We start from the raw sequence: 16568 nt of genomic DNA on the forward strand, positions 1-16568 counted from the left end.
AAATACGAGCTGTTCCAAAATCTGAAGCTTTTTGAGTGTCAACATGACACTCAAAGGAAATTCTCCAAAGCGTTTCCAATTTTGGAGTTTCAGATTAGGGATGCTCAAGTGGTATAATGCAAATATTCCAAAACTCAAAAAAATCTGGAACACTTCTAGTCCTAAGCATTTTGGGTAAGGGTTACTCAACTTGCACTGTGTTTAATATAGCATATCTATTACTATAACTCTTCCTGTAGCTAGTACATGTGCTTCTCCGGGCTGATCTCAGCCCTAAGCTGCCTGCCTGTGATGCATTTAGGGCCCTGAGGGCTGTTAACGGGCTTTTGCACATTCATTTCTGCTTTCTCTTGTTGGCTGTTCTCTTGGGTATTCCTTAACAGTGCTTTCCTCTTCTGTTCATTCTCTTCTTTCGTGTCACCTGTTGCCTTTCTAGCACTCCAGCTTTTGTGTGAAAAGGCTCATCTCTTATAAACATTGTCATTCAGTCAACCCTGTAGAGACTTGGCTACGGTAACAAATTGAATATAATCTTCAGCTCATTCAGCTGTTCTTGTGGTACCATTCACAAAAGGAATTTGCAAGTCACCCTTCTTCCTCACTCTGCCATCACTTTTTTTTTTTTTGAATGTGGAGTCTTGCTCTGTCACCCAGGCTGGAGTGTAGAGGCGCGATCTTGGCTTACTACAACCTCCATCTCCTGGGTTCAAGCAGTTCTCCTGCCTCAATCTCCTGAGTAGCTAGGATTACAGGCCCAGCTAATTTTTGCATTTTTAGTAGAGACGGGGTTTCACCATGTTGACCAGGCTGGTCTTGAACTCCTGACCTCAGGTGATCTGTCCGCCTTGGCCTCCCAAAGTGCTGGGATTACAGGTGTGAGCCACTGCATCTGGCCACTCCACCATCACTTTATCCTGCCTGTACTCCCCAGTTCCCCTCCACCAGTGTTTCCAGATCCAGAGCCATTTAGACATAGGGTATACAGAAAGTTGTGGTTTTGTTATTTTAAGATTTTAAAGCTCACTTCAATGTAAGGAAGTTAGTATATGTCTGTGCTATGAGGAAAAGTTGATTCTGAATGGGTTGGTTTAATTCCTGCAGTCTTAGATAAGAACTTGTTATTCATGTAAACATACAGTTTCAAAGAGAAAGCCGATTAAAATTATTTATACTTACATAAATCTATGAGTAAGATGAAGTCAAATGAAAGGATTTCATTTCATTTCTGAGAAGAAATTTATGTCTCACTTGCTGTTTCTCAACAATATTGTATAATTTTATTTCTAATTTTTAGAAATAAGCAAACTAACTCAATGGGAAAACAATTCTTAAAATTTGTTTGATATTTGTGTGACCCTTTAGCTCAGAAAGGGATAAAAGATTTATAAAAATAAGTGAAACAAAGGATACACTTGGCTTGAATGTATGAAGTATTTAAGTAAGTCTTTCTAAACATTTTATATCATTTGATGGAACTGTAAATCTCCCGAACAAAAAATATTTGATGGGGAGGACTTTTATGAAAGTCAAAGCAACATTTCTTTTTTCCTATTTCCTAAAGGCTGCTGTTGAAAAAATCTGGTTGCCGAACACCACGGATTGAATTGGAAGAGATGGGACCCTCATTGGATCTGGTTCTGCGGAGGACACACCTGGCATCGGATGACCTTTATAAATTATCTATGAAAATGCCAAAAGCTCTCAAGGTATGTGACTTAGAGCTTGGTGCCATATTTATTTGTATATTCTACTTTAATCTTTTTTCTTTCCAAAAAGAATTTGTGGCATATTATACGAAAAGGCAAGGACATACATAAAGAAATCAACAAAATAGATTAAACTAGGACTCTCAGAGCCAGGGAAAGGAGAGAGAACCAAATAAGCCAACAATAAGGGATAATAAAAAAGAGTTGCAAAACCCAGGCATGAGGTTTGGCTGAGTGCTTTCCGATAGTCAAGACTGCTGTTTTCAGCAAAAAAAAGAGTTGTTTGGGACACTGTGAAGACTGGGGATTTAGAGCACAGGGTATATAAACCATATGTGTATAAAATGTGTTTTGACTTTTTAAGTAGTTTTAAAAGACAAGTAGAAATGTAATCTCTAAAATGCCAGTAAAAATTGAAATAATAGTCACAACTCCTTAAGCTAAATACAGGATATTCTCTCGTGTGGCAGTGGTTAGTGTAGTCTATAGTTTTATTTTTTAAAGTGTGATCTGGCAGTTCACCTGGGAATTGTGCAGAGTATCAGGCCCTACCCCAGACCTACTGAATTAGGATCTGTATTTTAGCAAGATCCCAAGTGATTTGTATGCACACTTAAGTTTTTAAAAATTTATTTATTTATTTATTTTGGCTGGCATAACAGAATATGCACACTTAAGTTTGAGAAGAAAGGTGTACAAGGCTATACATTCTGTGTCATTGAAGGGGTAGGCACTAGTAGAAATTGCTACTAAGATAGTTGTTACAGACTAGGTTTTTACTGGCTCATTATAGTACAAGGACATTAAATATATACATATTCTTTTATCATAGCCAAAGAAGAAGAAAAATATCTCCCATGATACTTTTGGCACAACTTATGGAAGGATTCATATGCAGAAGCAAGACCTAAGCAAACTACAAACCAGGAAAATGAAGGGGTTGAAGAAGCGACCTGCAGAAAGGATAACAGAAGACCAGGAGAAAAAGTCAAAAAGAATTAAAAAAAATTGATGGAACTTAGCCAATCACTGCTGTTTCATTGTGTTCTACTTGAGAATTGTCAAGCGCCAATCCATTCAGAGTTTCTTACAAGATCTTATTGTATATTTTAATAACATAATAATTTTACTATATATTATTATGAACGTAATATACTAGTATTAAGTGTAAAGTAAGCCTCTTACTTGAGATATTACACCCTGGTGTGCCATTTTCTCTTGTGATATCCCCTGCCCTCCACAGATTCTTCTTTCTCGCTTGGAGGATGGATGGGTGAGGAGGCTCTCCAACCATTGGGATTTTTTTGAATTTCTGTCCTTAGCTAAAGAAAGCCACATAAAGCAGAAATGACCCACAGGGGCTGTGTACACACTCTTAATATGAACTACCTAGAGAATTAACCTCTTCTCCCAGCATAGATCTACAACCCCATTTTTATTTTTTACTTTTCTGTTATTTTGCCTGAAATCCTACCACCAGTTGACATTTGAGATTTTAAACTTTGTGTCTGAAAATATATATCTCTGAGAGGGGCGTTTACTATCTAATTATTGATACATTACCCAGATTGTTGTAAGAGACTCTTCTACTAAGTAGAGCCCCACCCTGTTTCTCTGAGAGGAAGCCTGTGTTTTTTGGTTTGTTTGTTGTTTTTAAGAGGTGGGGTCTTGTTCTGTCACCTAGGGTGGAGTGTGGTGGCACAATCAGCTAATTGCTGTCTCGAATTCCTGGGCTCAGGTGATCCTCCCGCCTCACTGGAACCACAGGAACCACAGATGTTAGTCCACTGTGCCTGGCAGTCCACTGTGCCTGGCTTGGTAGAAAAGAAGGTTTGTTGTTTTTTTTGTTTTTTTTTTGAGATGGAGTCTTGCTCCTGTCGCCCAGGCTGGAGTGCGGTGGCACGATCTCAGCTCACTGCAACCCCTGCCTCCTGGGTTCAAGCGATTCTCCTGCTTCAGCCTCCTGAGTAGCTGGGACTGCAGGCACTTGCCATCATGCCTGGCTAACTTTTTGTATTTTTTACATAGAGATGGGGTTTCATTGTGTTAGCCAGGATGATCTTGATATCCTGACCTTGTGATCCACCCGCAACGGCCTCCCAAAGTGCTGGGATTACAGGCATGAGCCACTGTACCCAGCCAGAGAGGTAGTTTTTATAGGGGTAGAAATGAAAAAGGAGGAAATAGGTTAGTTTTAAGGCGCAAGGCACTTTAGGGTACTGGGTAGCCCTAGGTAACTAAAGGTTGCATGAAGAGCCTGGGCGTTTGCAGATGGTGTAGAAGCCAGCCAAAGCCTAACTACCTGTTTTGAAAGTTTCTTGAAGATAGGCCCTGTGCCTAGGAAAATAGACTTCTTCCTCCTACTAGTATTGCATACTTGTTTTTCCAGAATAGGGTGTTAAGTTCCTTAATTCAGTCCCTGACAAAGAATCTCCTTTATGCAAGTGCCAGTTATGTTGTAAAAGTAGACGTGCAAATCATAATTTGTTACATGAAGTAGCAATGCTTTTATTTTTGTTGTTTTTTGAGACAAAGTCTTGCTCTGTGGCTCAGGCTGGAGTGCAGTGGCATGATCTCAGTTCACTACAACCTCCACCTCCCAGGTTCAAATGATTCTTCTGTCTCAAGCCTCCCCAGTAGCTGGGATTACAGGTGCCCACCACCATGCCTGGCTAATTTTTTGTATATTTAATAGAGACAGGGTTTCACTTCAATTCCATGTTGGAGAGCTCCTCCATGCCTGTGTGTGCATGCATTTATCTAAGCTTGCTTGGCTACAGAACAATGCTGGCACTAAGCAAAAATTCAAACCTCGGCTTTACCTCTACCCTTCCCCTTCTCTTGTGAATCCATTCCTTAGCTTTCCCTAGTCCTCTCCAGATGGCTGTTATCTCTTGCCGGAAAAATGAGGGAGCTGGTATCTTTTGTACTTTTTGTTTGATTATACTTTTCTTTATTATACTTAAAATGTTCTAAGGTACATGTGCAGAACGTGCAGGTTTGTTACATAGGTATACACATGCCATGGAGATTTGCTGCATCCATCCCTCTGTCATCTACATTAGATATTTCTCCTAATGTTATCCTTCCCCACCCCCTGCTATCCCTCCTCTAGCCTCCCACCCCTTGATGGGCCCCAGTGTGTGATGTTCCCCTTCCTGTGTCCATGTGTTCTCATTGTTCAACACCCACTTATGAGTGAGAACATGCGGTGTTTGGTTTTTGTTTGATTATACATTTAATCAAAGACCATACAGTCTTGTATCTGAATCAGGCATTTGCACTTTATATCTAAATGAGAAGAAAGGGCTAAAATAATTTATTTGCTGCCATCTACAGGTAGATGGACAATAGCTGAGGAGAAGCGGAGCCATGAAAAGAACATCAGGAGTGATGGATGCATAGTCCTTCCCCAAAGCCTCACTCCTCACTGGTAGGCAAAGCAGTGGGTCCTCCTCATCTGCCGCTTACAGGACCTCTCTATCAGGAAGACCTACCCCAGCACTTCTGGAAAATCAGTCAATCAACCCAGAGACGGCCATGTTTTCTGTATGTGAGATGTCTCAAGGGTGTTTTTATCTGTTTTAATCAGTAACCCGCTTGTTTGAGATTTAGCAACACATCTCTATTTTCTAGATCGTTTCTATGTCTGATGATAGAGAACCTAATAAGTATTGGAATGCTTTTGCTTTGCTTATAGAAATACTATATCTATTACTGAAGTTTAACAAAGGCTTTATTGAGAAGACTTGTAGTGTTGAACCATCTGTTAACTCTTGAGCCACCATTTATATCACTTTTTGTGGAAAGCACATCTTAATTTTCAGTTGTCCTTAATTTAGAATACAACATATACAAATTAGAGACCATGTATTCATTTCAATGGAGGTGGTAAATTGCCTGTTTTAAGTTTTACTTAATGTTGTATTTTGGTAGATGAGGAAGGCAGTTTGGTTTTTTTGTTTTGTTTTAAATACCAAACTTCTTATATTTTTTTCTTGAATATTAATACTATTATAAGCTATTTATTATTTCATGGAATTTGGGTTTTTTTTTTTAAGTGTTGTTGTTGTTTTTTTTTTGTTATTGAACATAATCCAAAGTAGAGATGTTACTACCTAATTCAAGAAAAGAAAGAGGAAATAAAACTTAGCTTAAAGTCAGTTTTCATTTATCTGATTAGCTACTTACGATCTCTTTCCTTTATATTTTTGGCTATTTCAGGCCAAGAAAGGAAGGCTTTAAAATGGAAGAAGTTAAAACTACTAAAGCCATTGCTAATATCTGAACAACAAAGGGAGGTTTGCTTTTATTGAATTTCAGAAGTTGGTGCTTTGTCCACCATAAAATTAAGAGACAGTGCAAAAAATACAGGCTTCATTATGTTCTTAATGCACTTTTACTTGGAAATAGTCAAAACATAACTGCACTTAAGACAAATTCATCCTAGTATACATACATTATGAAATTATTTAGAATACTGTTCCATTTCATTGAAAGAAGCTATTCAGAACAAGAAGTTAAAATGGGCTTGCTGACTTAAGGTGCATGCTAGCTGTGAGAAGAAAATTAGCTTGCTTGCATTTAGATGTTAATTGTTTGCGTCTCATACCAACAATTCAAGCTGCTCATTTAAAAACAGCAAGGATGTCATTGTGTTTCCTGTATCATCCAGAGTGTGCCAGTTAGACTATGGTAGAAATTTTTATTTTGCCATCATTGAATTGAAGCTATTCTGTACTCTTTTTCCATTTCAGAGCTCTTTGGGAAAAAGTTTTTATTTTGTTATTATTTTTTTGGAGACAGAATCTCACTCTGTCACCCAGGCTGGAGTGCAGTGATGCGATCCTCGGCTCACTGCAACCTCCGCCTCCTGAGTTCAGGTGACTCTTGTGCCTCGGCCTCCCAAGTAGCTGGGATTACAGGCATGCGTACCACACTTAGCTAATTTTTGTATTTTTAGTAGAGACAGCATTTCACCATGTTGGCCAGGCTGGTCTCAAAGTCCTGACCTCAGGTGATCCGCCTGCCTCAGCCTCCCAAAGTGCTGGGATTACACACGTGTGCCACTGTGCCCAGCTGAGAAAAATTTTTTAAATATAGCATAAATACATTTTATTTATTAGGAACCAGGTGTCATTCTGTTGCACAGGCTAGGGTGCAGTGGTACAGTCATAGCTCACTGCAGCTGGGCTCAAACAATCCCCTTGCCTCAGCTTCCCAAGCACTTGGGACCACCGGCAGGTGCTACCACAGCTGGGCTAGTTTTTTTGTTTGTATTTTTTTGTGAGACAGTGTTTCACTATGTTGCCCAGGCTGGTCTTGAACTCCTGGCCTCAAGCAGTCCTCCCGCCGCAGCTTTCCAGGGCATTGAGATTACAGGTGTGAGCCACAGTGTCCAGCCCATAAATGCGCTTTGATTCTGTTCTTGTTTTTCCATTAAACTTCTGTCCTTCCTTCCCCAACCCGTCTCACTCCCACCCCCATTCCTCTCACACACACTCAAGGAATGAGAAAGTGGGTTCCAAACAGGGAGAAAATGCTAGTTCTGGTTTCATACAAGCTGAGCTTGTATGAAAGAAGGCAGATAAGCGAGAAATGGCAAAGTATCTAGAACTCAGCAGTTAGGGCTTTTGCCAAGAAAAGATCAACGCCCTGAGCTATAAGTGCTTGCCTGGATTGGGATTGATTCCTTAAACTGAAAACCAGGCTTCTGAGGGCTCAGACAGAAGCAGAGTGGCAGGTGTTGGCTCTGTGAAGCATGCCCTCCCACCCAGCTGGAAACAGGGCTGCACAGGCACCATCTGTGGACACTAAATCATCATTGGTAGGAGAAGGCACCTGCAAGCAGAGTTAGAGCCGGGCTAAAGTCCAGCGTGTGTTCTGGTAACTCCCTCTGTCCCTCTTACACACTGTACACGAGCTCTGAAAGAGGTTCCTGAAAGGCAAAGCACAGCCTATATAATTTCTGCATTTGAAATAGAGTTTGAAGATTCACATTTATCAGCTTGAGCAAACAGTTTATTTTCCCACTCTCCTACCTGATTTCCCCTGAGTCACTTAACTGACAAAGCAAATGGCATAGCGACTTGACTGATTAGAGAGTTTAGATGATATCACCTGCAACAGCACCTCCGGCTCAGACTTTCAGGGGTACCTCTGGGTTTATGGCACTGAGAGAAAGAGCATGAGATACTGTCCCCAGGAGGCCCCATTTCTTCCATTTGGATCCCCAGTCAAAGCTAGTCAACGCCACAAATATGTTTTGAATTTTACCCCCAGCACCTTCCTCCATTAAGGGGGACCTTGGGGAAGGATTGGACAGAATCTTGAAAAATCCATCAATAAAGCTCAAGTGGCAGCATCACCATATGGGCGGGAGAGCATGTGGGAGTGGCAGACAGGGCAGCATTGTGGAAAGGAGTGCCGCATTGAAAGAAACCACACATGGGGAAGCAAAACACCCGAGGGTGAGAAAAACTCTATCAAAAAAAAAAAAAAAGACGACACAACCCTCTCCTGCTATACTCTGAGAGCTCAGCTGAGATTTAAAAGGACATAAAACCATGGGCAACACCAATTAGTAATATGATTCTCTAAGGGGAGTAGGAAAATGTTTGCAGACTCAAGACAGGCAAAGGGCAATCAGTGTGGCTTTGTTTTGTGTTAGTAGCAGTAGCAGTATGACAAAGAACTTCAAAAGGGAACCTGATAAGTCAACTGGTATAATACTGACTGATGAAATTCCCATGTTATCTCCGTTCTTAGAAAATGAGAGAAGTAACCATCATGAATGAGAAGTGGGGCTCCCGAAAGTAATTTCATCCTAACCTCAAGGTGGGTGACATATGGCATGGAAATTCCTGGCTGCTTGAAATAACTTTGAGTCTCCATCCCCAACATGCGCATTCAGTTAATCTTGAAGGAACTGTGGGGATGTAGAATGAGGCAGAGAACTGGTGACAGATGTCTTCTACTTTTGACTCTGGCAAAATTATAAGAAGAATCGTTAGGTAAGTAATAAGAGCTCATGAGTTCTTTCTCAGAATTGGAAATAGTCATTGCTAGGAGCCAGCCGAGGATCCCTTAAAGCTAAGAGTGTTAACCCATTTCCTTTTTTAAAACAGATGCTTTCCTGGTAGCTAAAGTGTTGAAGTCAAATCTAGATTCTAGATGAATCTCTAAATTTGTTTTACTTGGGAGAAAGAATTGTAACCATAATAAATTCGTTGCCTGAGGCACACAGCAAGTCAATAAGCTGAGACACCAGGTTGCAGCAGAGAAAGAAGAATCATAGAAATTTGAACCAGGAGGCCAGGCATGGTGGCTCACACCTGTAATCCCAGCACTTTGGGAGGACTAGCTGGATGGATCGCTTATGCTCAGAAGTTCAATAACAGCCTGCCCAACATGGCGAAATCCTGTCTGCTAAAAATACAAAAATTAGCCGGGCACTGTAGTGCAGCTACTCAGGAGGCTGAGGTAGGAGAATCACTCCAACTCAGAAGGTGGAGGTTGCAGTGAGCTGAGATCTCACCACTGTGCTCCAGCCTGGATGACAGAGTGAGACCCTGTCTCAAGAGAAAAAAAGCGAAAAGAAAGAAATCTGAACAAGGAGTTGGGAAGAAACCTCAGATACAACTCGCGAATTTGAGGGTAGGAGTATTCAGGGTTTTGGAGATTGTTAATTGATCAAAGAGTACAGGGTGAAGTCATAGGACAGGGAGATGAAGAAAATATTTTCATGCTGATCTCCTTCCTCTGGTGGGATCTTCAACCTGGTTTTCATCAGTTGTTTTGTTTCATCAGTTGTATCTCAGGGTCTGAGAAATATCTTCTGTTTGTTTTTGTTTTTTGAGACAGGGCTTGCTCTGTCACCCAGTCTGATTATAGCTCACTGCAACCTCGAATTCCTTGGGCTCAGGCAGTCCTCCAAACTCAGCCTCCCAAATAGCTAGAACTACAGGTGGACACCACCAGAGCCAGCTAATTTTTTAATATTTTTGTAGGTAGATATGGAGTCTCACTGTGTTCCCCAAGCTGACTGAACTCTTCGCCTCAAGCAGTCCTCTCTCCTTGGCCTCCCAAAGTGCTGGGATTTCAGGCTCTCACCACCACACCTGTCCCTGAAAAACATTTTAAGTGATCCTTAAACAAAAGTGTTATGATTCCAGATCCTATCTGAAGGAACAATGGGCACGCAAGTCAATTCTTAGACTTATGATCCTGATGTCAGGGATGCAGATGGTCAGTATCTCGTGCTATGTGACTTAGCAACAAGGAGTGGGCCAAGGTGCAGCCTGATTTATGCTAAATTATATACATTTCTGGTCAGGACTTGGCATGCAATTCTTGTTAACCCTATGGGAGCGGTTTCAGAATTATAAGTTGGGGCATACATGCAGACTGAGTGGCCTTCGGAATGTCTGAAGAACAAAGAAAAGGCCAGAGGATTTATTAAATAGGAGAAATGTTATATATTGCTCTTTGAGAAAGTTTGTTGGCACTAGTATGGGTTTGGGGAGCTGGCAAGCTCTGATTGGTGAGTGACAGCAGAGGGCAAAATGAGTCCTAGAATTGTAGCAAGTTATCTCAGAAGCTGTAGATAAAACTGGTTTAGGCTTACAACAAGCAGTTTCAGCAGCCAGGCTTACAAATAAATGATATTCTTATATCATGTTTATATCATGATAGTCTTATAGCAATGTTTTGTACCCTGAGTGCTTTTTCCTCTTGGCTTCTTAACTCTGTTTTAGTTGGATCTGATAAGAATGACCCAGCTCTTTTTTTTTTTTGAGACAGAGCCTTGCTGTGTCGCCAGGCGCCAGGCTGAAGTGCAATGGCACAATCTTGGCTCACTGCAATCTCCGCCCCCTGGGTTCAAGCAATTCTTCTGCCTCAGCCTCCCGAGTAGCTGGGACTACAGGTGCGCGCCACTGCACCCAGCTAATTTTTGTATTTTTAAATAGAGATGGGGTTTCACCATGTTGGCCAGGATGGTCTCGATCTCTTGACCTCGTGATCTGCCTGCCTTGGCCTCCCAAAGTGCTGGGATTACAGGCGTGAGCCACCATGCCCAGCCAACCCAGTTCTTATTGATCAACTTTCACAGGGCAAAAACCATTCACTCCACATTTATCAAGCATTATTATGCTTCAGGCATTGGGATAGAATAACAACTGACGCTGTATATGTTTACAATTAAGAAAGCATTTTCTCTCTCTCTGTTTTTTTTTTTTTTTTTTTTTTTTTGAGACAGAGTCCTGTTCTGTCGCTCCAGGCTGGAGTGCAGTGGTTCAGATCTCCACTCACTGCAACCTCCACCTCCTCGGTTCGAGTGATTCTCCTGCCTTAGCCTCCTGAGTAACTAGGATTACAGGCACCTGTCACCACGCCCAGCTAATTTTTGAATTTTTAGTAGAGACGGGATTTCACCATGTTGGCCAGGAACTCCTGACCTCAGGTGATCTGCCCGCCTCAGCCTCCCAAAGTGCTGGGATTACAGGCCTGAGCCACCATGCCAGGCCAAGCATTTTCTTTCAAGTACAAGGAATATTGTTTCTGATTAAAACAAACACAAAAACAATTTTTTCTGATAATCAATGGGAAAGTTGCAAAGATGAAAATAAGTCACCTGTAATCTCACTACCCAGAGATACCATTATTAACATTTTGCTGTATTTCTTACTACTTAAAAAAAAATACACAGTTTTAAGCTGGGTGGGGTGGTGCGCCTGTAGACCCAGTGTAACTGTCCAACGGGTTCACGGTGCCAGCTGCTTAGACAGAGCCGATTTATCAGTACAGGGGAATTGCAGAGTAAGACTAATTCATGCAGAACTGGCTGTGCAGGAGACCAGAATTTTATTATTACCCAAATCAGTCTCCCTGAGCATTTGGGGATCAGAGTTTTTAAAGATAATTTGGCGGGTAGGGGCTTAGGAAGTGGGGAGTGTTGGCAGATTGGAGGTGGACTCCTAGGGGGTCGAAGTGAGTTTTTCTTGCTCTCTTCTGTTGCTGGGTGGGATGGCAGAACTGACTGAGCCAGATTACTGGTCTTGTGGTGTCAGCCGATCCATCCAGTGCAGGGTCTGCAAAATATCTCAAGTACTGATCTTAGGTTTTACAATAGTGATGTTAGCCCCAGGAGCAATTTGGGGAGGCTTAGACCAATTTCTAATCTTGTAGCTAATTTGTTAGTCTCACAATGGCAGACTGGTCCCCAGGCAAGAAGGGGGTCCCCAGGCAAGAAGGGGGTCCCCAGGCAAGAAGAGCATCCCTAGGCAAGAAGGGGATCCATAGGCAAGAAGGGAGCTAATACCAGTTTTGTTTTAGAGTCAAACCATGAACTGAATTCCTTCCCAAAAGTTAGTTCAGCCTACACCCAGGGATGAACAAGGACAGCTTAAAGGTTAGAAGCAAGATGGAGTCAGGTCTGATTTTTTTCACTGTCATAATTTCCTCAGTTACAACTTTTGCAAAGGTGATTTCACCAGCTACTCAGGAGACTGGAGCAGGAGGGTCCCTTAAGCCCAGGTGGCTGTAGTATGCTATATTCATGCCTGTGAATAGCCACTATACTCTAGCCTATGTAACATAGCAAGATCCTGTCTCTAAAAAAATAAAAATAGGACCAGGCACAGCAGCTCATGCCTGTAATTTCAGGAGTATTGCTTGCAGCCAGAAGTTCAGGACTAGCCCAGGCAACATACAACTGAAGGGCATACAATATGCCCTTTATGTTTTTTAAAGACAGGTTCTCACTCTCACCCAGGCTGGAGTACAGTGGCATGATCACAGCACACTGTAGCCTCAATCTCCCAGGCTTAGGTGATCCTCCCACCTCAGCATTCCTAGTAGCTGGGACTGCAGGCACGTGCCACTGCCTGGCTAATTTTTTACAACAGAGGTCTTGCCATGCTGCCCAGGCTGGTCTTGAACTCCTGAGCCTCCTCCATTGCAATTCCCCTGTCTCAATAAATTGGCTCCGTCTAGGTAGCGGCAAGGTGAACTTGTTGGGCAGTTACACGGGGACTACAGGCGCACCACCACACCCAACTTAAAACTATGCATTTTTTTAAAGTGGTAAGAAATACAGCAAAATGTTAATAATGGTATCCTGTCTCTACAAAAAATTTAGAAAGTTAGCCAGTCATAGTGGTACATGCCTATATTCCTAGCTACTCTGGAGACTGAGGCAGAAAGATCATTGGAGTCCAGGAGTCTGAGGCTGCAGTAAACTATGATTTCACCACTGCACTCCAGCCTAGGTGACAGCAATACACTGTCTCTAAAAAATATTTAAAATATATATCTTAAAAAACCCAGAATTTAAAAATAAAACTATGGGGTCAGGCACAGTGGCTCATGCCTGTAATCCCAGCGCTTTGGGAGGCCAAGGCAGGCAGATTACTTGAGGTCAGGAGTTTGAGACCAGCCTGGCCAACATGGCAAAACCCCATCTATACTAAAAATACAAAAATTAGTCAAGCTTGGTGGCATGTGCCTGTAGTTCCAGCTACTTGGGAGGCTGAGGAAGGAGAATAGCTTGAACAGTGGAGGCAACAGGAAGTGAGACTCTGTCACAGTAAATAAATAAATAACAAAACTGTGGTCTTATTTTGAGTTCTGCTGTTTTATTCTTTAATAGACATACGTGTGTGTGTGTGTGTGTGTGTGTGTGTATATATATATATAACTAAAACCTACATGTATGGAAGTGTTCAGATGAGCAAAACAATGAATTTTTACCAAGTGAACACACTTGCATAGTCATTATCCAGATCAAGAAATGAAAATATCCTGAGTGAATTAATGTAAAGGAACAGAAAACCAAATACCACACCTTCTCACTTGTAAGTGGGAGCTAATACTGTGTGGCACTTAAGACATATTGCTGAGAATCCACTAAACTAGGAATTAGAAGACATGAGTTCTAGGTCCACATTTACCTCTTTATGTTGTATAACGTTGGACAAGATTACTTAATTCAAGCCTCTACTTCCTCGACTGGAAATTGTATAAAATAGCACCTGCACTATTCAGTTTATGGGATATTTATTTTTATTTTTATTTTTTTCGAGACAGGATTTCACCATCTTGGCCAGGCTGGTCTTGAACTCCTGACCTGTGATCCACCCGCCTTGGCCTCCCAAAGTGCTGGCCACGGTGCCTCGACAGTTTATGGGATATTTTAACTATCAACTGAAAATATCCTGTGAAAATACTTTCCAAAAAAGATTGTGCTTATCATATTATTTACAGTGTCAATAGGAAATGCCAATAATGCCCAACAATAGAATGACTAAAATAAATAACATATCCACATATTCAAATATTATGTAGCCATCAAAAATGTGTTTAAAAAAATAACTAATGAATGACGCAAGAAACTGCTTACATATAACATTGATTTTAAAGAGCAGGGCAGGCCAGATGCAATGGCTCACACCTGTAATTCCAGCACTTTGGGAGCCTGAAGCAGGAGGATTGCTTGAGCCCAGGAGTTCAAGACCAGCCTGGGCAACAGGCAAGACCTCTGTTGTAAAATATTAGCCAGGGGCGGTGGCACGTGCCTGCAGTCCCAGCTACTAGGAATGCTGAGGTGGGAGAATCACCCAAGCCTGGGAGATTGAGGCTGCAGTGTGCTGTGATCATACCACTGTACTCCAGCCTGGGCAAGAGTAAGAACGTGTCTTAAAAAAAAAAAAAAAAAAAAAAAAAAAAAAAAGGCAGGGCACCTAGTTGTGAACCCTTGGGCAAGGGCTAATGATGGGAGCAGGTACAAGGGGACTTCTGTGGGTCTTTACAATATTTGTATTTCTTTTTCCTTTCTAACTTAGATAATGGGGGCACACGTACAGGTTTGTTACCTGGACATATTGCATGATGCTGAGGTTTGGGGTATGATTGATCCCATCATCTAGGTATTGAGCACAGTACCCAACAATTTTTGAACCCTTCGATTCCTTGCTCCCTCCCCACTAGTAGTCGGTCCTCTGTGTCTACTGTTGCCATCGTTATGCCATTAAAATATCTGGAGACAACAGTAGCTGGAGAGGATGCGGAGAAATGGGAACACTTTTACATTGTTGGTGGGAGTGTAAATTAGTTCAACCATTGTAGAAGACAGTGTGGCGATTCCTTAAGGATCTAGAAATAAAAATTCCATTTGATCCTGGCAATCCCATTACTGAGTATATACTTAAAGGATTATAAATCATTCTATTGTAAAGACACGTGCACACATATGTTCATTGTGGCACTGTTTACAATAGCAAAGATCTGGAACCAACCCAAATGCCCATCAATGATAGACTGGACAAAGAAAATGTGGCACATATACACCATGGAATACTATGCAGCCATAAAAAATGATGAGTTTGTGTCCTTTGTAGGGACATGCATGAATCTGGAAACCATCATTCTCAGCAAACTGACACAAGAACAGAAAACCAAACACCGCATGTTCTCACTCATAGGCAGGTGTTGAACAATGAGAACACATGGGTGCAGAGAGGGGAACATCACACACTGGGATCTGTTGGTGGGTAGGGGGTAGGGGAGGGACAGCGGGGTATGGGGCGTTTGGGGAGGGATAACACTGGGAGAAATGCCTGATGTAGGTGATGTGGGGATGGAGACAGCAAACTACCATGGCATGTGTGTACCTATGCAACAATCCTGCAAGATCTGCACATGTACCCCAGGACTTAAAGTACAATTGAAAAAAAAAAAAAAAGAAACCTTTGAGAGAATATAGCACACCAGAGAGACTGCTGTTACGACTATGAGGAGGGTCATACCAACAGTTTGGCAGAAGCTCCTTGGCCAAAGTCCCATGAACCAAACCAACTAAAATTGAATAGATCAAAGAATGAGCCAGATGAGGAAGCCATTTGTTTTAACCAAGCAAACTGTTTATTTTTTCAGCTGAGTCTCTGCAATACCCAATGTATCTATCCATGTACGACAAGAAGTGTTATCACTTGCACAGACTCCTCCTACTCAGCTAGTAGGAAATCTGGCATCCTGTTACTGGATTAAATTAAAGCAGGAAGTGAGAACAAGTGGATCTTGAAGTGTAACCCTATAAAAGGGACCGCTAGTACAATTTAAACAACAGTTACGTTAGGGATGTTGCTAAATTTACCCACTAGATGGACTAAATAACCTCTTAGGTTATGTAAAGATTTGGATTTTGACAGGACAGATCCAACAGTTCATCAGATTACCTGCAGGAGCTGCTGACTATGCCAAGTGAAAAAGATAGGGAAAAAAAAAAAGTTCAGAGGGGTAAGAATCTTATTATGACAGACAGTCTTGTGCTGACACCTTGGGAAAAGCTATTTACAGCATGAAGTTATCATCTTCTTTCCCTGGTTTGCAGTTTGAATGTCTCTGCTTATGGCATCAGGTGTTTTGGTTAACTCCATGTGGCCCACACATGAGGAATGACTTGTGTTCCTTGAAATTTACAGTGAGTTGTCCAGTTTCAGCTTAGAGGGCTTTGGAAACAGAGCAGTTCTTGTTCTTAGTTGGAGAGTTGTAACCATATATTGGAGGAAAAGAGATGAATTCTAGAATCCAGTCTGCTCTACAAGAAGACAAGAAAAACTTGAAAACACCAGGCACAGTGGTTCACACCGGTAATCCCAGTGCTTTGGGAGGCCAAGGCAGGCGTATCATGAGGTCAGGAGTTCAAGACCATCTTGGCCAACATGGTGAAACCCAGTCTCTACTAAAATACAAAAAATTAGCTAGGCGTGGTGCATGCCTATAATCCCAGCTACTCAGGAGGCTGAGGCAGGAGAATCGCTTGAACCTGGGGAGGCGGGGGTTGCAGTGAGCCAAGATCGTGCC

At 41.8% G+C, this 16568-nt stretch overlaps 1 protein-coding gene and 1 long non-coding RNA gene across 2 annotated transcripts in view; both read left to right on the forward strand.

The window, feature by feature from the left end:
• Positions 1-2782, forward strand: part of RPF2 (ribosome production factor 2 homolog) — a 47644-nt gene extending 44862 nt beyond the window's left edge. The window contains exons 9-10 of the mRNA XM_017497445.2: positions 1562-1706; positions 2539-2782. Of these exons, the coding sequence (XP_017352934.1) occupies positions 1562-1706; positions 2539-2718 (325 nt within the window). The 3' untranslated portion in view covers positions 2719-2782. The remainder of the gene's footprint in view (positions 1-1561; positions 1707-2538) is intronic.
• Positions 2783-4853: 2071 nt separating this feature from the next.
• The window catches only part of LOC108281758, a 35001-nt gene continuing 23286 nt past the window's right edge, over positions 4854-16568 (forward strand). The window contains exons 1-2 of the long non-coding RNA XR_001816105.2: positions 4854-5255; positions 8475-8543. This is a non-coding gene — a long non-coding RNA (uncharacterized LOC108281758). The remainder of the gene's footprint in view (positions 5256-8474; positions 8544-16568) is intronic.

Source organism: Cebus imitator, unplaced genomic scaffold (assembly GCF_001604975.1).
Source record: "Cebus imitator isolate Cc_AM_T3 unplaced genomic scaffold, Cebus_imitator-1.0 Scaffold231, whole genome shotgun sequence".
Lineage (NCBI taxonomy): Eukaryota > Metazoa > Chordata > Mammalia > Primates > Cebidae > Cebus > Cebus imitator.